At 41.5% G+C, this 23247-nt stretch overlaps 1 protein-coding gene across 12 annotated transcripts in view; it reads right to left on the bottom strand.

The window, feature by feature from the left end:
- LOC111268450 (P protein) overlaps positions 1 to 23247 on the bottom strand; it is a 53955-nt gene that overhangs the window by 11952 nt on the left and 18756 nt on the right. For 5 of the 12 annotated variants that reach the window (XM_022847432.2, XM_022847437.2, XM_022847439.2 and 2 more), the window contains 11 exons: positions 19659 to 19906; positions 19227 to 19504; positions 18284 to 18385; positions 15799 to 15985; positions 13165 to 13301; positions 12643 to 12773; positions 12125 to 12434; positions 11454 to 11607; positions 10856 to 11016; positions 5240 to 5420; positions 3886 to 4731 (listed from right to left, as the gene is read on the bottom strand). In XM_022847432.2, the coding sequence (XP_022703167.1) occupies positions 4647 to 4731; positions 5240 to 5420; positions 10856 to 11016; positions 11454 to 11607; positions 12125 to 12434; positions 12643 to 12773; positions 13165 to 13301; positions 15799 to 15985; positions 18284 to 18385; positions 19227 to 19504; positions 19659 to 19906 (1974 nt within the window). In that variant the 3' untranslated portion in view covers positions 3886 to 4646. Of the gene's footprint in view, positions 1 to 12; positions 72 to 3547; positions 3764 to 3885; positions 4732 to 5239; positions 5421 to 10855; positions 11017 to 11453; positions 11608 to 12124; positions 12435 to 12642; positions 12774 to 13164; positions 13302 to 15798; positions 15986 to 18283; positions 18386 to 19226; positions 19505 to 19658; positions 19907 to 23247 lie in introns of those variants that run through there. The other 7 variants (XR_002685232.2, XR_002685233.2, XR_002685234.2 and 4 more) reach the window with 5 other exon arrangements.

Raw genomic sequence — 23247 nt, 5'->3', positions numbered from 1 at the left:
TCCTCAGCTTACCATGAATCGGAAGATCTCTTTCATTCACGACAGTCGCAAGCTCATCTTTGTCAAGCGGCCTATGTGGGAGATAAGAAAAAAAAAACGCATGCCATATATCTACATGGAATAGAATGTTCAGATATAACTGTTTTACAATCAATGATTATACTACGCTGTAAAATGTATTAAGCAAATGTGGTATTGTTTTTTCCTGTCGTCTTTCTGCGATCAGCAAAAGCTTGAGTATTGTTAAAGCTGAAATACTGCGAACAAATCAAAGTTTCCATTAATACCGAAGAAGGGCCGCCATCTGTACATCTGATAATATACAAGACGATCATATTCTTAAAATGGTAGACAATTGTGCCACTACAATAATGGTAGTTAACAAAGTAATTATTAGTTAATTTTTCACATTAATTGTGTCAGACATATATATATACGTTGACATGGACCATGTACGTATAAGGTGTTCTATAGATGAGGGACTTCGTTAGTTGTAAGAAATCAATCTGCCCGAATCGACATGCGATAGTAGCTTTATCGTAGCTGAATGTCTTCAAATGATGATGATGATGATGATGATGATGATGTAACCGACTTCGGTTCATCGGCACTGATGATAACAACAAGTGGTGCATTGTCAACAATGACCCATATCTTAGTTACCTATTTCGTCCGCAATCGATAAGAGACATCGACGACAAGAACTTCTCGACGAAGTTTTACTTACGAGAACGCCTTTGCTGTATCAGAATCAGCACTAATCATCATTCAACCACGTGTCCTTATTTCTTTACGTAGTCTTTACTGCTTGTACTCAAGGACTGTTATGACCCCCGAGCTCATTGTCAAACCTAGCCACAGCGATGGCTATCTTACGACGATTAATATGAAGCATCAATACCATTCCGCTTATCAACTTGCCAACTTCTAAGAACTACTAAAGGAAAAAGGCCAAGGAAATGGTTATGACGTATCTGGTTCGGCCGAACGGTCTGGACTTGTTAGAGAGGCGGTCCTGAACTGTAGCTCGGTGAGGCTATGCGACAACCCCTTTGCTGGATCAGAGATGACGCCCCTAAAGGAGGAAGCGGGAGAGAATATGGCCCAAGAGCTGTCGACAAAATGCGCGTTCGATTGAAAGGAACGGAGAGGTTAGAGTATAGAGGGTTCGAAGTTAGGTAGCACACTGTACTTAGTAGGGCACTGGAAGAGTGACGAATGCAACGAGTGCTACGAGTTGCCGAGTGCCTTTTAGTTTACTTTAGAAAAAGGCGCCGAGAATAGATGGCTACCCAGAGGCTTGGGTAAACTGTGTATCACGAAAAAAGAACGTCAGTCGCGCCCGTCACGGCATGCAGGAGGGCCGGAGGCGGCAATGACCTAATTTCCGTGATATGATATACATGCACTTACAGAAATACAAGGGCAGCAGCAGTAGATACAATTGCAAATGCTGTTTAGTCGATCAGTCATCCAGTTGCTTGCGTTCAGTAATTAGCTAGGCGGTGTGGGTGACTGCAGCTTCCCAATCCCCGCTCAGATCCGGTCCAACTTCTGCTTCTGTCCTGCTACGATACCGACAGAATAAGGTGACCTGACTAGGAATGTCTCCAAGTCTGCAGAATAAGTTTTGCCTAGGAAGAGAGTGCGGCCGAAGCTGACAGACAGACTGCGTGTGCGCGAGAGAAAGCTGTGACAGCGGTCAGCATCGAGTCAGGTTATGCTCCTGCTGGGCCTGCCGCCACAACTGCGTTTTCCCAGTATTTCCGATCTTCTGAACTGCTACCACTGTCAAGTGGCTCAAGTAGTCTCCCCTTTGTTGGACCCGCCGACCGTCCGCTCGTCCGTCAAACGTTGTCGCTCAAAAATTCGCACAGTTACAAGCACGAGGCAAGGCAAAATTTGCTGCTGGGCTGGTCAAACCAAGCTCCCGAGGCACGCAATGCATTCAGATTCCGGTGGACTTCCGTGCCATCTGCGGACGCGGCAGAGGCGCAATCTCACACACATATGCTACCCAAGGAGCCATAGCCATTGCTCGGGATTATTGCTAATGTGACCTTAAGCTGGCATTGGCAAAGGCATTCGGCCAGACCCATGAGATGCTAGGCCCCTGAATCGGGATAAATTGGGTGGAAGCGTACACAATCGATGGATAGTAGCGACAACAAAACAGGGCAAGTTCGCAAGGCTACGGCACCGGTGTTTCGGCCGCTGCCTATGCGTCCTCTGCTGTTTCGATCGTATATGTCGATCGAATATGGAGCACAAATATAATAACAAGCACAAAGTGGTGAAGATTGGCATTGGCCTCGCCGTTCGCCTTATTTTTGCTGAAAACGTAGTCTTTGGAGAATCCATAAGTTCTGGGCGCGCTTTTTGCGGCGGCTACGATAGCATAGTCTGCTGCGAAACCATGTGACGTTGTGGAACATTGCGGCGGTTATATGTTCGCCCTCATGGCTGGACATGTGGCCTTTGCTGACGTTATGTATACTACTTCTTAACGATGCAAGTACTTTTGAAAAAAACCGTGTAGCGTATTTGAAATGACAACTGAATATAAAACTAAAAATCGAAGATAAGATTCTCCCTATTTTGCGAGAACAGCATTATGGCCAATCCAGTCCACCGATTTGTTCGTCAAAGGACATTCTTATTCTTATAAACCTTGTCACAATATCTAGACACTAAACAATTAATATAAAATGCATTAGATGTTTAACTTTGCCGAATCACATTTACCAATATAAATGGTCCGAATATTTCAATATAATAGTGTAACTGCGAGATTTACTATTGAGAGATTACAGTTTACTGAAGGGTAGTTCATGTAAATACCAATCAAGCGCGGAACGTCGCACTTCATAACAAGTCAAAAAAATGCTTCTCTGAAAAGCTGACTTCCGCTCGCTCGGTCATGTGGAATATATAATTCCATCTATCTTCCATTCTACACTGGGAGGAGGCTTTCTGGGTCTTATATGATGCCAACGCTGTACGGATTAGCCACTAAAGTGAAGCACAGCCTCCGTCAATGACAGTGTGTTAAAAGATAACTTGTCATAGAGCTAGTTGGTTGAAATAGGAGGTTGACAAGGCCATCATCGTGTTGGAACGATGCTGTACCAAGCTACACACGACCATTTCCTGTCGCTCCGCTACCCAATCCAATGTCGATCTTGACTTGACTGGGTAGCAATTAACGAACGTGGGCATATAATTCCGGCTAAATGCATTCAGCAATGTTGGCTTTTGCTTGTGATCGATTCAAGGTCTTAGCATGCTCTGCTGAGAGCCATTTATATAATCGTCGCCGTCGTCAAAGCAATCTTTTTCTAAATACAGACGCGTTTAAATTAAATTCAATATTAAGACAGAAGAATATTAAGATGGAGTAACATAGATGAATATGATTTGCGGTCTACCGAATGTACCGAATTTTACCTCTGAAATCTGCTGTTGGGATAGATCATAGCACGGTACGAATCGTTTCCACATACGGTTTTCAAGCTAGAACATTCTAGCCTAATGTAGAGAAAATACATTATGGATCGAAACTATAGACTGTATTATGGAGTTCTTTTGAAAAATTAATCACAGGTATAATAGTAGCATTACGGCGAAAGCCCTTACAATCGAGTTAGGGCTCCCGGTCGGATCTTCAAGTTCTGATCATGGTAGCTCTGTAAGACCGGAGTATCCGCTATCCCACACATGATCTATTTCAAGTCTATTTGGTATAACGAATCCGATCGTCGGCCTACAAATGCAGCACATTTTTCAAGACGTCTAATTATGGCTAATAGATTTGGCTGGAAGCGGCGGAGACGATCAGCTTACGTCCCGCAATCAACGGGGCTCAGGAATTTAGGACATCAAAAATTCTCAACTAAAAACGTATCATATATTAGTAAACATGTTCAAAACAATATATCATAACAGACCAAAAGCAACAAAGCACGTATGTTAGCTATAGACTTTATTATATACAATAACAGAGCTATGTTTAATCTCCGACCGACTTTCGCAGTTGAGCAAAATTCATCTCTCTCGTCAGTTGGTAAAAAGTAATCTAGCTCATTAGTGTTTTTGCTCTATATTTTTTTTAACGCCAGCAGCAAGTTTATTCATTAATGAGCTGTCAATCATTGAAAACATGTACTCCATGATTCCAATGATAAACGTACATAGCCCGCAGGGCTCAGAGAAGCTGCGATACGTGCGGCTTATACCGTCCGTAGTACAGAACGCTACATAGGCAAAATATAATTTAATACTTGCATGCTTTGAAGAGATAAATAGATGATTAGAATGGATCATATGTATAGTTTAATAGATATCTTCGAGTGATTTACGACTACCCTCGACTCATGATCGTTTCACTTCTAGATCTAAAAAAATATGGCAATTCGATTCATTTTTTGCTGCTTTACCAAATCAGATCGATGCAATATACATCGTTAAAAACGCTTAGTTATGATAAAATATTTTATCGTTTAGCTACATTGCTCTAGATTGGATGTTCCCATCAATTTTGAACCCGGCAGGTATTTGGGTATCATTTTTTCGCCACATCTCAAACGCTCCCTCTTGCATCGAAGAGGTAGGCGATATAGATATCAGGGTGATTGTTATTACCGTTATTATAACCATCCCAGTCCAACATGGATGAAAAGAAGCCAACATGTTGATACTGACGTTGTGACCAGCATTACTGGAAAACCGATCCTGAAAACAGTAACACAAGAAGCAGTATGTTTACCTGTGATTAAATAAGGCAAGCTTGCTTCTATTGAGACTGGACGTGCAACCCGTGCATTTTCAGAGACATCGTACGCCGTACGCTGTCTGGGGCAAGTTGTTAACGGTGAATCAGGGGGCTAAACGCATATGAAATGATTTGGCGATTTCGAAGAGTGCTTTTAGCCGAGTGGCCAGTTATCTAGTGGGCGCATCCTGTCGACACGTACATAAAAAGATGTATTCCAATTGCAAATGCGGCTTGAGCTATCTAGTTGAACATTCTGAGAGGGCTACAGGGACCATAAAACAAAGCGAATATAGAAATTAATTTTCTAATTAATTGCTGGACAGTGACTTGGGAAGACTCACAATCAAATTGAAGTAAGCTCACGTAAATGCTAATCGGGTTAAGGAACACTTCTTGCGATTCTAGAAGTAACTGAAACGCATAGGGAACGCACTTGAACGACGGATTAAAACTACGGATACTAACTTGAAGAAATCGATGAACGTAAATCGATAACCGTGATGTTCCGCAACGCCTGCGCAGACAACATTCGCGGAGGCTCCGATAAGAGTTCCGTTACCTCCAAGACACGCGCCAAATGCCAACGCATAGATGAGAGGTTGTACCGGCAAATTAAGAGCCTCCGACTCACCTGAATATTGATAAGCTATGCTATAATCAATCAGTGATTTTGTTTTATTAATCATCTTCGTTTAAGCTTGGATAGTTTGTTTATGCATTCAGTCTAACTTGTGCTTCAGTGAGAAAGCCAATATGGCTTTCCTGATTTGGCGCAACTTCTTCTCTTTATGATCCTCTTCGGCATTAGCCCCGCTATTTTTATTTTATTATTATCCGACTGATGAAAAAAATTCTGCCGTAACGGTTGCGAGTCTTTCCGTGGTCGTTGGCCGCGAGAGTTCATTGTAGGAGGGCGTTGTCTGGGTCGTCTTTATGGAACCACTTTGACCGTACTAAGACTTCAGTCATGGGATAGACCATAGAGGTTAGCTGACATAAACAGTTCAATGCAGGTAATACATAACTAAAGTCTTGGTGCTGAAGCTGGGATGACGGTATTTCAAAATTTGGCCATTGAAAAAACTACGTCTGACCAATGAAAATAGCCTAAATTGGTCCCAGTTCTATTCTTACATTATGTTTCATTGTCTTTTGTTGAAAATACAAAACTACCACCATGTGACTATGGCGTGTGCCTAGGTAATATCATTCCAGGTAGGTCAATGTGCAATTTTCATATAAGCTTAAATACGTCTGAATTTAAGAAAACGCCTATTGATAGATGCTTTAGTTTCCTACGACAGACGGATACCTTCAATATCCACGACACACACCCAAAGCCACGTGCATATTTTTTCGCGTAGAAACAAGGAGCAGGGGTCAGGATCGCTACTGTCTAGGAGGGCTAGCTGGCTCTCGTTCCATCATAGAGACCACGGCGCGACGCTCTATTTACTAAGTCAAAAACAAAAGCCAGTCCTTTTAGACAATTTGCGTAAAATAACTGCGAGTCCTCTTCATTTTCCCAAGCCTTTCTGTTGATCACTCGGAAGCTCGTTTGTACATCGAGCTTTTTACATCGGGTCCTTAACCCTATCCCGCCGCAGCTCCGATGACCTCTTTCTGATATAATAAGGCCACCAGCATCAGCGCCCCCTGTTCGGTGCTTTTCCTATTACGTTCATGTGGCTTGACATTTTTTTCCTTTTTAGCATTGTACATCTCACAAAATACAGTTTAGACAGAAAATATACAACTTACACCAAATACTATTGCTTTCGCTGGTGTTATCGCCACGGTCGAGGCAGCTGCTTATGCTGTGAGAGGAGCTGGCAGTTCTATGCATTTTAATGAATTCATTTACGACGGCAACAGTGGCGGCACGCGCTAACATAAGCAGGGCTAGAAACGCATTCATAGTGACGCGCCCCGCTAGGGGAGGCAAATGGTTCCGTAACTACAGACCGTAGTGTGTGTGTAGAAAAGAAGACTTGTAAGGGCAGACGCTCATACCGTAGGTTTTATGCGGTGTTACGAATTTTCGAAATACGCATGCCAACGGAACGGAACGGAACAGAACAGATCTTCCTCATGGCCTCGGGCTTCCATCCTCGTAAATTCAACTGTAGTATTTTTTTTTTTTGGCTGCCGACAGTCTAGAGGGATAGCTAAAACCGTTCTTTCTTCTAACTGCGTCTGTTACTATAGCGTTTTGGGATTTTACTTGCCAGTCTTGCTACCCTTGCTGTTAGGTTCGCCTGTCTGGCTATTTTCTCTGTCGGGAAGGGGTCGAGTCTCGCGGCAAGGCGTACCCCGATATATGTTCTTGCAGATACAGCCAAGCTAGCTACAATGTGTATATCATAGAAGTCAACAGTATCGAATTTGGCTTACATCTCAGCAAAAACAGAGAGAGACTAAGCATACTGCGAGGGTTCAGCAATAGTGTACAGTCATATTATCATACCATCACCGTATAATGTCATCGCATCATTTAGTTGCATTATGATATAGTCATAGTGGTTATGATTTTTTAAAGGCGTTTAACATTTAAGTTCGAACAGTTTTCCATAAATCATTTTCTCGTTTTTATCGTGCCGTTGCCCCAAAGCGATATTTTCTGCAGGCTTTTTGTGAAACAGTTTCCATTCGCACGGAATAATTGACTAATGCCATTGGCAGATATAATACTTGTATACACATAATTATAGCACACATTATATATACACAAGACGTATTGGGGACTGTGCCCGACCCATGTATGTACAGGCTAAAGAAATATTATTTAAATGCGTTTGATTGTACATAGCTGTAATGCTTTAATATCAAGATTGGCCTTTAGCGCTCCAGGTGATGTAAATGGTACAAGAAAAGAAAACAAACAAATTCGAGAAGCGTCAGAAACAAATGCACTGTTTCTTCCACTGCAGTAGATCTCTGGCAGGTTGCCTTATCCGGATGAGCGCCGGTGGGGTGCTCGTGGATCTATATGGTGCCATTATTCCATCTTCTGCCAGGTAACGCTTTTTTACTGAGTCTTTCCCAATGTTAGGGACTGATTCTCAATCCTCCTATCAGCTTTCTGTCGCCTAAAATCTGGCCAAATTAAAAGGGTACAAAAGCCATGCCTATAAAGTTACAGCCAGCAGCGGCAACACGCCCGAAGCTAAAGCTAGTACCAGCAGACGCCGAAAAACACGTACCGACGTTTTCTGCTCGTGGGGCCGCCTCAACTTGAGCTGGCTTTGCATATTGCTGTGGCTGCTGCTGGTGTTTTTTACGTCTTGTTTTGTGCGCTTTTCGTTCCCAACGTGCCTACTTTCCAGTGCCCACAAGCGCGATCTCGTCCGTAAATAATTATCTACGTAAGCTTGCACCCAACTGCTGGCTGTCAGTGCGGTCAATCGTAACCTGTAGATGGCTAGCATAGTCAACTATTCACTAGGAACAGAAGGTGCGCGCTTTGTCCTATGTCCGTTCCATCCTATTGTTTCCCCTTAAGCTTCAGCTGGACGTATCGCACACAAGATATGTCCTGTTCATCGTCAGGTTCTTCTGCCGCGCTTACTGCATTCATTCACCAAAAGCTTTCTATATTTTTCATCGTAATGATTAAAGTCCACTTAGTTCATCATCTGTTCATTTCATCGTGACGATGGCTTTCAATGCTCAGTGACAATCTTATATCACCACTAATGGCTGGTCTAGCTCAGCCAATATAAAACGACAGCTCAACAACAGTTTCGTTGTGTACCTATTCAAGCAGTTTTTTGATCGTCATTGGTGTCTCTCGCTGGCATAGTCCTCGTTTCCGTATATCACAGTTTGTTCAGTTATTGTTTGTTGATGTGAGTAGGGATAGAAAATAGGTTAGTGGTTTTGTGTCTAGGTGTGTAATTGATCATACGAGTATGTGGTGAAAGGAATACAAGTGTGGGATGCAAAGGCTTCTGGAGTATAAAATTGAGGAATTAAAGATTCGGTACATACTGGTTTGGGTAAAAAGTTTTTAGATTTTAGTTGCAGTAGCTATTAAATGTGTGGAATTAGATAGTGGGCTTTGCCTCTTCTTCTTTGCCCGCTAGCTCCAGACCTGGGCTCGTTTGGAGCAATTCGAAAATTCAGACTCCATGTAGATGGTATGGTATACCGTAGCTGCCGGCAGTAGCATTACCGGTCTAGAAGAGAGACCCATCCCGCCAAACACCACTCAAAAAGGCCAACATCACAATATAGGCTAAGCGTACCCCGTAAAATGGCTTCTTTCCTGGCGATCGATGAAAAACTGAAGTCGACGGATCCATGTATACTGCAATTTCATAGTGGGTGATGTCTGGATAGGCGCGCATCAATGTCTCATGATATTGCCTGTATCTGCTATTATTCGCCACTATAGCCACAAATAGCTATGGAGGCCCCCAGAGCAAACATGACGTATTTACTATTAAGAACATATTTCAGTAACCGTTTGAATCTAAGTATGATTGTTGAAGTGCGGCTTTTGAAGAAGGTTACATATGAGATTAATAATCTGAAAAGTGACCCACTGAAGAACAAATCTTAAATTTCTTGTTCAAAAAAGTACCTACACTTTGACCAAGGTTTTAACTATATTATTCTTAGTTTTATATTTGAAAGTCTATAAAGTAATAAGCCAGTGTTGCATAGCTGAATATCATTACAGCGGATATTCAGCACCTGCCATCTTGTGCTACAACGACCACCAAGGACCAACAGTTATAACACTACAATGTTCTGAAGGCTTGTTGAACCGGATGCCCAATACACTTATTGGTCTTTATCACTTGGACCACATACATTTTCTATCATTCGTCGCCATATTGTCAGAGTAGAATACAGATCGTATGATAATGTAATGTAACTTAATTCAGAAAAATTCAATATTGAACCTATTTTGTTCTAGACTGATCGCTTTTCAGTCCCTACTGAGTAGTAGGTCATGTTTCGCGCGATTTTCAATATGGACTGCCTTTTACTCTCAATTATGATAAAGACTTGGGTATTAAGGCAAATATAGTACAATAGAGTATGCAAGTTATGCGTCCAGCGTAGTTCCGCATAGGATTTAGCGGTTGCTGAAAATAGCATCATCAACATTTTTTTCTTTTCTTTGAGCTCTTGAGCAATAGTTTATCATGTGTTTCTGAATCGGCAAGGGCCAAATGAAGTTCGATCGGAACAAGATAGATACACTTTTGGCGAGCGATCTCCTGCTTGAACCAGAGGGCTGGAGGACAACGAAAATCAGTCTTTAACGGAAGCCTTTCGCTACTACGCTTTTGCTGCTATATAATAGTTTTTTTCTAATGTCAAACAGCCTTCGCTCGTGTTATCGAAATATCTAGAGCAGGCTTGTCTTGATCATTTGCTTATTTATAATGTAAAGAATGCGATCGCATGCTAGTTGCCGCACTTTCTTATGGGCATACCGCTAAACGTATTCAGGACTTCGGAGGAGTCTGTCACGCACTTGCGGTCTGGGCACGATCTCATTAATACGCATATTGTTATGTATGCAGGACACCTAGCGCAAGGCCAGAAATTGCACCGAACACAGGCACACTGTTATTACGCTGAGACGAAAATAGCGCGAGAGCACTCTTGGGCCCGTTGAGCCAGTCACTGACGGCTGAAGTATCTTTTTGCCAGGTCTATAAGTATACGTATAATAACGTTATCTTGTTTTTTCAATTAAGGAAAAAGACGGCAAAACGATATTCAGCGTTCTCCCACAGAATTCATAGGTACTTAGTATTTGGTAATGTCGAAACAGTTACGTCCGCATTGAGAACCCGGTGTTGGTTCTAGAAATAGCTGAGCCCGCCATGGCTTAACCACTCATCTCATCTCATATCTAAATCTCGTATTTATCGTGGATAAATTCAATGTCGAAAGCCATGTAAAGCCAGGGTCCATTATAACCTTGCACGTCGCCCTGCCTCTGCAACAGGGTTTCTGTGGGTCGCACCTCATCTTACATTCACGAGTTTGTTAAACGAGCTCGTAAATTAACTATATCATGTAGTAATAATACAGGGCACAAATTGAAATGTAACTTACCAAGCTTGGCGACAATTTTGACCATCACAGTGGTGAACGGTATGTTGTCAATAAAACATGAGGCCAACGATGATACCCATGTAATAATCACAATACCCACAACAAGACGGTGCTCTTCGTCCACTGCACAAATCCAATCTTCTGTCTGATCCCCAATAAATCTGAAACGATGCAATCATGCTAGGTTGCTTATTTCAAACGCAATGGGCTGTTACCCTTTTCTAGACCCTATATTTTTTCTCCACGATAGTTTAGTAGTTAACGAATTTTCTGCGTGCGTTGCGAAGACGCACGTTTCGGTTGGGATTAGAATCTGGGCATAGACACACTTTATTTCATGCTGAGAGCCAGCCGTCCGATGGAATGCTTAACGGCGATGGCGGATGCAGACTCGAAATATCGAGAGACTTCATGTTCATGATTCTCTTGTACTAAATTTGGTGAAATTTTGCAGAAGCTACTCTGTTCGAGTATACACAGATTCCCTGGTTTGTGTCGATTATATTTTTACTTGAATAAAAAAATAGATACATTTTGAAAAATAAATCTGTAAAATTAGTTTTTCGCTAAACTAAACCAATATTCCAAGTCAACTTACTGCAGTAATTTGAGTTCGGTAAGGGCTTCCATGACGACGAAGAGTGCTGCAAAAAATAGGAGAGTTGTCCATTCGACACGTCCGAAGACACCCTCTAATTCTTCCATGTCAGCCAAAACAAGCAAAGCAAGGGCGCCAAGGATCGCAATCCAACCTAAACGACCGTTAGAACGACGAGAACAACAAAAGTTTCGATCATTTTTACCATCGAATTATTATGACAATTGGTTATGGTGGTAACGTGCATTTATAAACAGTTAACATACCCACGCGGCCATATTTACAGCAGTAACAATAGTATTATTAAGTTGAGTAATAAATACGATAGTGAGCCTATTTATAGGCGCTGTCGTTATGTCCATAAACAATTTGCATGTGTGCGTATATCCTAGAACAATGGCGGCGGTATAGGTAAGCCACTCTCACCGTTGGCGAAAAGTCACGTCAAAGAGCCAAACATTAATATGTAATGACGTTATTTAAGGTTTGCCATACATTTACTGAAGACGAATCGGGATCGCTGGCAAAATGGAATGAGCGGGGTACTATTTCTAGAGTAATAGACAAGCACACCTTGCGAGCCGATACGTCGTCATCGTTTATCCTATACAGTCTAGGCCAAAATATACGAAACTTTAAATTAGAAAAAAAACACCACTTCGTTTACTTACCGAGACTGAGGTTGAGTTCAGGTATCGACTGTAAGAAAAATAAGGTGATTACAAACGACAGTACGACTCCGCTCTTGATTAGAAGAAACCAATTGCGAATCTTGTATTTGTCGCTTAGCTGCTTTAGATTGTGTTTAAAGTCAGCGTTTGATGGGCTAGAGGATTCCACCAATTTTTTACGGTAGAGATTTTTAAGGTTCTTGACTTTCTTTTTTAAGATAGCACGCACGTGGCTTTCGTCACGGGAATACTCTGATAAAGAACGACAAGCCTTCTGCCAGATATCGATTTCATGCTGAATCTCGACCACCTGAAGTGTAAAATAACTTAGTATCACACCATTGAAATAGAACGTTTCTGTTCAGTTGTAAATTATCCACCTGTTCATTCGCAGTAAATACACGTTGACAATTTTTTTTTTTCGTTATAATCAAGACGACAGCTTTAGTATTAACTAAAAATCTAGCATCTGATTATTCTAAGCTAACTTATCACTAAAACAAAAATAGCAAACAAACCTCCTGGGGCTGTTGGTGCCTAAGACTGGAGTCATCACGATAATAAAGGCGCAGATAGACGTAAGCTCCTATGCCAGCTAACAGAACGCCGGGTAGAAGATGCATCGTGAAGTTTGTAAAAGTCACGCCACCTGAGGGAATACACGAATTATAAGGACGCCGTGACATTAATTGCAACATTTTAGTACCAATGACACGAAATCGGATAGCGTCTATAGAACGATGGATGCCGTCTCAAATACAGCACGAAAAGGGAAGCTAATGGATTCCAGTTTGTCAAGGTTTGTTGCAAGGTGGAAAATTCATTGGTAGAGAGACAGATATGACCCGTTATACCTAACGGTTAGGTGAAAAGTCTGAAATCGTTAGCCTGGAGCAAAATCGTTTGCAGTGGGGACAAGCGGCACATTTCAGTTTTTGCGCGTTATTTTATAACGTAGTTGTTATGTATAGTATATTTTATAGTTATTTCATAGAAAGTAGCTTAGTAGACGAGATAAGCTCCCGGTGGTCGATGCGTACTGGCTTGAACCTTGGGATTAGAAATGATGATAACATTCGGGGGATCGCCGACGGGTGTTCCTGCACCTCCTATATTCGAAAACATCACCAAAGAGATGAGTACATGTTTTGGATCGAGGTTCATTACTTCACAAAGCCTGAAAAATGATAAAAAAAATACATTAAAGAAAATAAATTGTTTCCAAACGGATAGACGAAGATGCCACATAATACCTGGATAATCAGAGGGATCGAACCTATAAACTAACACCGCGTCTTACCAATTCATTTAAGCTGAACTCATATGGAAATATGAAGTATGCAACTTAGTAGTCCTTATTAGCTCTAAAATACTTACAATATTAGAACTACAATAAAAATTATTCTATTGGATTATAAATTTTCTTAGCGCGTCTCGATCAAGTTCGCGGTCATTTTCAAATCATCATTTATATCTGGCTCCCATATAAAAGCACTGCCTTCACAAATACTTCACGTGCAAAGTTACGCCAAGCACATTGTAACTTTAGCTATTTAGAAGATTATCTGTTTGTTATCTGACGTGATTTTGTTGTCGGGCTTCACGTGGGGGACGGGAAGGGGTAACTTCTCGAACTGCTCTCGATGACATTACAATTCACAGCACTCTCACGCCTCATCGTTATCATTCTCTTTTTGTAATATAATAGAAGCTCACCGTTCATATTCACCAGTGCGGCGGCGTTTTCGGGAGCTTCAACTTCCTGCAGAAAAAGCCAGTTTGACGCTACATTTTTCCTTTTGTGGGCAGTAAAGGTCGAGGTGAAATAGAAGAGTTGTTTTTGGACATGGGAGTTGGCACGAAGGATCTAAGACGCTGCGGCTGCAAACTTAACATCTAACTGGACAAACTTACGCACCATCATTGACTTCCTGACGTCAAAACGTACGCAAAAAAAACAAACCAATTGTATCCTGTTTACCATTCTAGCCATATTTCGTCTCCTTTCACCATGACTAGAACGCAGCGGGGTGGATGCTAATGCTAACTACGGCTGGAAAACACAGCCCACGAAGGGTGACTTGTTCTCTTTGTTGGAGGGCAGAAGAGAAAACTGGGCGCGGGCTCGTGGGACCGGCAAGACGAACGGCGGCCGTAGATGCTTACGTCTGCTTCTTTGCAGCGACAAAGACGTCGAGCAAGGGCTATGGTAAAAAGAAAAGCGGGGCAGCAGGACAAGTGGAGAACTTATAAAGATTGGAGGGAAGGTGGTACCCTAACTTGCTTTTATCCTACCGCCGTCGTCTGCTTCGTCACCATTTACTCTCGCTGGCAAAAGCGTTGCTTTGCCCTGTTTTAGAATTGATCACGACGGTTTCGACGATGATATTTGCGTGGTTGTTGCTGTTGACGATGCTAACGATGAGCATTAATTAATTTCGGCTAATGACGGCGTGCTAATCGCGAGTCTGGAGCCGCGTTGGGGGGTATGTTTCTACCACCCAGAGCAACTATGGCTGAGCAGCACGAAACGACGAAGCGACAAGGTGCACTGCAGACAGAAGGGACCAACACCCAAAATGTATCTTCATACAGACACCAGCACTAAAAACTGGGCGGCGATACTGGGCAGACTAGCGGCAATGTTGATTTGGATCGGTTAAGTAAGAATGAAAGAAAAGCCGATTCCTTATCTAGGAAGTTATATAAAAGAGTCCTGGGATGATCTTTTTTGAGAAGAAGTAGAAGAATGAGCAACTTTGCCAAGAAAACTATGTACTCAAAATGGTATCAATGTGTAAGCGAGTGTCAGTGCGGCAAAGATGTCAAACCAAAATGGGAAAGTAGTAAAATGTAGAATAGTATAAGCACTTGCTTGGATGGTGGGTAAATTCAAAAGTGAGCAGGGCAACCTAATGTGCACATATCTGTGTGTGGGGCCAGTGAAGGGAGCGTGGGAAAAATGAGCAATGAAATGATGCTGGACCGTTCGAGGCCCTAAGCTTTGCGAAACGGCTAGACTTCTGCTGGCCACTTTTCCAGTAGTAGTAATAGTGGTAGTAGTAGTAGTAGTAGTAGTAAGCAAAATATAAGCGCGAATGACCTAGCTAGCTGCCAAACGAAATGTGACTGTTGCCCGAGGCTGCTTGTTACGGATGGCGACCCATAGGCTACAGGCGAACGGCCTCTGACCAAGCCGTTAGCAAGCGGTAATGAAAAACAGGCACCAACGAGTATGTTCCCTCATGATTTTCCAGTCGGATCGTTGTCCTTATGGAGACAACAATGGCACATGGAATTAGAGCGAGAATGCATGATCACCAACGTCTGGCCAGCGGAATCCATGTTTACGTCGACATGTGCTGCTGTGTCGTATGCTATTTTCACATGTATATAAAGTCTACTTGAAAGACCGTATCCATTTATGAACTATATATATATGTACGCTGCAGCAGCAGCAGCGGCGACAAAGGTTCTATGCAGAATTCGATAGGATTATAATCTGATTCAAATCATAATAAATACTCCTATGTCAAACGGGGCCTGTTTTCGTCTGCACTAAATGAACTAGTGTCTGTATATGGGAGCAGTAGATTGCAAATACGCTGACAGGGTCTGAAGTAAGTGGTGTTTCGCCGCTGTTCATTGTCATGAATGTAAGACCGATAGCTTACTTGATAGTGACGGGCGTCATGAGTAGGATTGTAGTCACATTGTCCAGGAACGCCGAGATGATCGCGGTAAAGAGGCACAACGTAGTTATCAAAGGCCATACTTTGCCGCGCGCAACCCGGAATGCCAGGACTGCCGTGTAATCGAAAAAGCCCGTCTCGCACAATATCGCCACAATGACCATCATTCCTACATCCAGAAAACGAACGAACAAACAACAGTAGTCATTCAGATCGTAATTACGATAGTAGAGACTCGACAACGCTGGACCGAGCAGGTTCGACCAGATTGAACCTGAACGTATATTTATAACAACTAATGAGGTCACCTGACCGACAAACGAAAAAGATACTGGCTCAAGTTGTTCCGAACTGCAATTCAACGATCGGCTCAGTCCAGCCGGTGTTCTGATTGACATTTAATCGTCTGATCTCCAAACATCGCCTTGCTATTAAACCTGTGATACCCTAACTCCAGCCGAGGTCAATCTGAAACCGATCGTCGGTAGGGGGCGGACCCATACTTCGGACTATTACAGTGGCCCTTGTTGTGCACGTGTAACTGCTTCTATTTTGATTAATCTGGCGGATATTAGATAATCTCTAGAGAGAATGACTGACGCGATCGTATAAAGTCACTCTGATCAGTGGTTACTTACAGAGCGTTTGATATTGACAGGAGAAAGAAAAGGATGAAAGCGAACACAAAAGATTTAGAAATTGCATAAGCTTATTAGCTATCCTAGTTAACTGTATATTGCTTCCATACGTTTCGACCTTCACAGGGCTTCAATAAAAAGCTAACTAGGGCAATAAGTGACTTTTTGCCCATTCGTTGTGCTCGTTTAGCAAAAGTCCTTCGATCAATCTCTTATGTCGATAGACGCAATGCAGCACTCCTCCTGCACGCATATACGCGCATATATATATATATATATATGATGTAGTATTAGTTTATACAGTTTTGGCTATTTACGTGCACTTAGAATTTACTAATAGTCAATCTTAATGCTCTTTAGCTACTTCGATTCTATAGGAGAAAAATTGTAAGAACACAATCATAAAAATGGTGAGAATGAAGATTAAAAAAAAATGCTCCAACAAGGCAATATAGAGAATTTTCATAGTGTATCAAAATAACAAGGTAATAATTACAATCAATTTTAGAATACTCCAAGATGTCACTAGTAGAGATAGCTTAAGTAAACAGGTGAAAGACTGGTAAACTTCTCAGGAGTACGTGGGCGTATTGTATTTACTGTCGTATTATTATCGCTCAGCCTAATTGGATTTCATCACCTTCCCTATGGTCTACTAAAGCCGTTCGTCCGTCAAAGGGCTGCAACAGGTCTCTTTCGTATTTACTTCGCGTCCAACAGGAGACGATAGCTAGGAGTCGACGAGCAATCGCTTATTTTAGAAGGGTGACATAATGGTACCTCGCTATCCCTTATCGGTTTATATTTGGTTATTTATGTATGATTCACTTTTTGCCCTTGAATGTCGTTCACGCGGCGAGTAGCTTGCCAGACCTCATCCTTGTTGTCTGATTCACTACAATGCATTGTTGTTTGTTAAAGATAATAACTTTGAAAGGAACATTTCGATATATCAAAAATAAACGCATTCGAGGGTCATGGGGTGTAAAAGATATGAAACACTCTGGGCAAGCCGATCATAGAGAGAGCAGTTAACACCGAACTTTTTCGTTATTATAACGCGGAAGAGATTACTGGATCTCATTGCAGCTTGTCTCACCGACATCCCATAAAGTCTTTCTAATATCACTCTCAAGAAAGCAATTTTTCCTGCTTCAAATTCTCGAGAAGAACGAATGCTTCATCGGTTGCTGTATCACCCTAGCGTTATGTACTATGTATATGTATATATATACATAGTACATAACATACGTATATGTATATATGTATATATATATATATATATATATACATATATTAGATCTAAACAAATAGAAAATTTAAGCTCGTGACCCTTTTCGTTGTAACGTGATGAAACATTTTTCAATCTTTTGCTTAACGACATACCTAACGCGCTATACAGCGTGCACTTTTTAAGTGGTACAAAATATCTAGATTACAATCTTCAGAAAAATATATTTCTGCGCGAAATAGTTACTCGTGATATTATACATCTCAAATTGTGCCCACTTCGTCACAAATTTTTAGATTGATTTTTTTCCTAAATTTTTCGTTTTTATAAATTTGATACTTTCTTAAAAGATTATTAGAAGCATGTAAAATGTTAGGTTTCACTATATATTTCAGTCTAAGATTGCTTTCTACAGTACGATGCTAAACAAAAACGTCCATCGATCTGCTAGCAGATTTGTGTACATATGCCACTCCATTGCCTTGCAGTAGAAAACGTATAGAGCCACGATGACACAAAGAAACGAAAAATAATTATATTAATTTAGAATAAGTAATGGAAAGTGCTAGAATGTGCAGTTGTGTTGTATAAAATGTACCGAAAAGTAAACAGAGAGTCTCCACATCCAGCCAGGACACCACTTTCTCCAGCGTCGGTCGATCTCCGATGAGCGCCAGACATGCGATAGCCAGGGTAGCGCCTGAAATGAACCCGTTCAACGATACGGCTATCATCAAACACAGCCTTCAACTTACACACATGACCCGATCTTTGTTGACTGCTTTATGTCACCTATTCCAAATACGAAACCCTCGTTGGTATAACGTTAGCCGAGAGTTGCACGACCTACTTCTAGGGGCGCCTAGCTCTGCAAATCTTTTTATGGGGACAGCTAATTTCGTAACTAACCTCCACTTTACATTGTATGTATTTGTCTGCACGCAGGCCCTGAGGTAAGCTCTTTCCGACGAATATTGAAAATCGATATTGGCACGCGTAGGTAGAGCCATGACGAATGACATCGTTTATATGTCGCATTTACTGACCCCTGTTGGGGTTTGTTTACGCGTGGAACTTTCTTTTTAAATCAGTTAGCTCATGGCTGGACAGACTCCTTCTGCGTGTCTGGAATAGTCTATCAAGTGCCTCCATCGCTCCATTAATTCTTCCAAATGGCCTAGGTTGTTCAGTAATTGAGACAATAAGTTGATTAACGTTACTTAATAATAATAGTAGTAATAATTTAAGGTCCACGTTTACTTTATGGCAATAATTGAACAGGTGTACATGGAAGGTAGGTCTGAGAGCAAAATGCCCTACACACTACCATTGCTTGCGCCAGTGTAACAATTAGCGGAAAATAGCTGGGATACTGGAACCCTGCAATTACTGTATAATCCTGCTCTTCTAATGATAAACCGATGAGACCAGCACAGATCTCCTGAAGAACTGACGCACGGCAAGATAATGTATGGTTGATGCAAAACTTAATTCAGTACACATAAGTTAAATCTCTACAATTCCTTTCGCCTTTCCTTTACCTAACATTGCTGCGAGTGTTCGGTGACAAAGTTCGAAGATAATAAGCACATAAAGGCCGACTAAAACGAAGCTAGCCATTATTAACTCGATCTGCGTGAACTCAGTGAACGGTGTCATTTGGAGGCTAACGGACACCTGGCCCTGAAGATGGCGCGCCTGTACAAGCAGTTCAAATTCTTCCGACGCATCGAGAAGTTCTGTCAGCTTAAAAATAAACATGTGCTCGACACCTGATGGCGACATGTGAGGTGCCACGATCGGAGGTGCCGTCGGGACCCTGCCATTAAATCCAAAGTAAAACAAAACACTACATGTATATTCATATATATGTGAAGCTGCCTAATGTATGTACGATGCAGTATTTTCGTTATCACTATCTTTGTATCTGCAGTAAAATTTAGTTTAGAAATATAGATGAAGGGATTATTTACACAAGTGGTTCGTGGCCATTCACCAATTGATGTGATCCATCTGGGAACTTCCTGACAAGAGCGAACACCGTATCAACGCTTGACAAATTTGCTAGGCTTTCCGGTAGGAATGGTCCAGCAGCTTTGAGTCGCAAAATCGGATACGATGGGCTCAGTCGGTGCCTTAAACTTACGTAAAACGGGTCTTCATTATTTAGCGAAATGCTTAGCCACGATTCCTTCGTCTCTTCCACAAAGCTCATCACTATCTGTAACGACAATCAGCATATTCAATAGAATAACAAAGAAGTGCAAAGTTGTAAGCAGACGAAAATCGGCAGCGTGAGAATCAGCCAGTGTTTTCCAGTAATGATTTGTTTCCGACTTGTAGCACTACTTAACATTCGGATGTGCCTTGCACCGTGTAAAGTATTAATTTTTCCGAATTATTTACTACTCTGACTGAGAACCCCCTAGCATCCGTCCTCATATCTAGATGCGCCAAGTTGATTTTCTTCTTCCGTTTATTTTTGAGTAATTTTTATTGTAAGTGGCTACGACCAAACCTCGGTGTTCTTGGCACAGGGACGGGAGCAGCTTTAAAAGCCGGCCAACGAAAAAAACAACCGAATGTACTTTTATAGATCTGTTTTTTGTTACAAAATGTATGCATTTAAGGCTGTACTGAACTACAACGCCAATAAGGTGATTTTCCCTGGTTACTGATATTTAGTTTACCCAGGTTTCGACGACCTTTTCGCATACGTCTGGCCCTATCTGTAGAGTGGCGGCGCAAATATCTTCTTTAAATGTGTGCACTATACGTGGGGTCTGAATAATTTGAATCGAGCGAGGTAATGTCGAGTAATTTGGAAGGCCATTTATTGTCACTTTGCTTGGCGGCTGGAAGCTCACTGAAGTAATTTTTCAATAGCGCGATTACGTTAAACGTCCTAATCTGCTGTAACTACGTGTCTTCCTAACTCATTCCGATATATTAGGCTATGGGAAAACCTCAGATTATACCCTGGTAGTAAATAGAGTTGATAACGAAAAGGGTTCGATCTCCATGCCACACCAGGCAGTGGCTTTTAATATGTAAATCTCTTTGGTAAATAACCCGGCCATTTTCAGCGCACGACAAAACAGCGACGGTGGATAAACTAGAGGAAACACACCGTGCGACCATTTCAGAACGAGAACAACAGTTTTAGATTTATGCGAAAATATTGCCAAACATCGAGTCAAGTAAATGACTGCCATGAAGAAAGCTTGCGTTAGTCATATTGTATTTAAGTAGCATTGTAAATGCTGCAATAAAAAAAGGCTTCTCTAAATACATTTCGTTATCATTTTGAAGCTGCTCTTAACTGTATACAGGCCATTGTTGTGCCCTGTCATTGGTGTGGGCCGAACTATTTCTAATACTCTAAATAATCCAAGATAACTTTGAACCTTTGTGAACACATCCACACTACATACGGCCTGACCGATAGCACCGAACAACATAAGAGCATAGACTTCTGCCTAGAGTTATTTCGGGAGGTTCCAGTGTCCGTAAAAAGTTATCTAAGGTGCAAATGTGCATGTTATACATAGACCGTAGTCTAAACATCGGATTTGTAAGCAGATAAAAACAGAGACGTACACCTTGTTCAGTGGTATAGAGGCTCAAACGTGCACGCTGTCCTAGTATATCTAAAAAGTCGTTTACGTCTAGCAGTCATCATGCTAACGTTATGTAAATGGGGTAAGTCCTATATATACTTTTGATTTTCTCTGTCTAAGTTGAAAAGACGAAATCCAGAAAATCGGAGCTGATACCAAAATCAATGTTAAATAGATTAGACCCCATGAATTTGCAATAGTTCGGCTTCACATTAATCTTTTTTTTGCTGATAAATGTACAAGCAGGAAACTCTATATCTGTACAATACTCAATGGTCATTGACGTTGAAAAACGATTAAATAGGTCCACGGTGAGGAAGGAACTTGCCTTTTATATAGAAACATCTGTGCGGACTAGACAACTCCTATATTGTAAAGTACAAAGCTTATATTAACCTCATATTCTCTTACTGCTGATAATAGGCTCACGCCTTTTACAACCATTAAAGATAGTTCACTCAATACATTCGAATAATGAATAAAATGTTTTTTTTGTCAAAATGTAACCTTGGCATAAAAAAAACCTGATGTCAGTAAATCGGCGGGTTTTGACAACCTTATACGGCCGGAACAATATTGCTCGTATTTGTTAGTTTGTTTAGAGCTTGTCACCAATCCTCAACCATCTGCGGGGATCTAGGTCTATCTCGAGCATGCATATTGTTTCTATATCGCGTGAGAAGTCCGCACGTATCTTCTCCCGTCGCATCACTCGTTTCAAGCTGACGCTTGACGCTGTCTATTTCAGTGACGCCGCCGCCGCCGCCGCGTGCAGTTTTTAGACGAAGAAATTTCCTTTGTTTACCCTATGTGAAAAAAACACTAGGCCAATAATATCTGACGCGTACACATCCAAAAGTAATCAATTGTCACATTGATAAAGAGATTGCCGAATCACGAGAGCGACCTACGAAAGGGAAAGCTTCATCAGAGATGCTCTTTGTATACTAAACCTATTTGAGGAAAATAGGTCTCTCTATCATATTAGGGGTCAGATATTTCACATTAATCCACCGTTGTTTATAAAGCTCCACTCGTAACTAACGTTCATGTTGAATCTAGTAAACAGATTTGTTATTATACTTATTGCTAAAAATTGCATGTAATTTGATTAGATACTTTACTTAGGAGGCTGATATTTAGTTACTATTTAAGGAACCCCGAGCTTCGTAGATGATACGTTCGTAAAATAGCGGCCGTCGCCGCGTTACAGCAGACCGTAAGTAAACCATTCAAGGAATTCAAGTGGGTAGTTACTTCTATTGCCGAAGAATCTATTTTTTTTTGTTGAAAAAAAATTCTCAGCAGGTGCCAATGGATATTTCCATTGCGCAGCCCGAATTATGTAAATCAATATAGAAAGAGAAAGCAATTAGCGTGCTGTTCTCAGTTACTCCAGTGCCTGGTTACGTCCCGCGTGGTGAACGCTGTCTGTAATTGTTTATTTTATTAGACAGGCAGATAAGGGGCGACGCCAACCTTAGAAAGTGCTTTAAATATTACAAGATACAATTGAAAGCGAATGCATGTACCCAGATGATGTAACATAAATCGTTGTTGATCGTTATTTTCCACATATTTACGCCTTGTACGAAGCAGTGACGTGTGCGGAAAATGTCAGAGACAATTACGGGCTAAAGCCGTCGAAAGCATCGACAATTACTACTCATCTGCACAGACAGGCGGACCCGTATCTTACCTTGTCTTCATCAACACAGCGAGAAAAAACGTAAACTAATCATGCTAATGGGGTGGCGCTAGTGAGCCTGACGAACTATAAGCGTTTTCTTGATTGTTTTATATAATTCTCCGACATCATCTCATTTTAGATGTTCACTCTTGCGTTCCACACCCGGACAATAGCGATAGAGCCGACGCATGCCGCTGAACGAAGCTAGGAATGACAAAGCAAATTGGGCATACTTAGCGAGAGAGGCAAGCG

This window comes from Varroa jacobsoni, unplaced genomic scaffold, assembly GCF_002532875.2.
Source record: "Varroa jacobsoni isolate VJ856 unplaced genomic scaffold, vjacob_1.0 scaffold_1287, whole genome shotgun sequence".
NCBI classification, from domain to species: Eukaryota; Metazoa; Arthropoda; class Arachnida; order Mesostigmata; family Varroidae; genus Varroa; species Varroa jacobsoni.
This window is presented reverse-complemented; position numbering and strand designations above follow the sequence as displayed.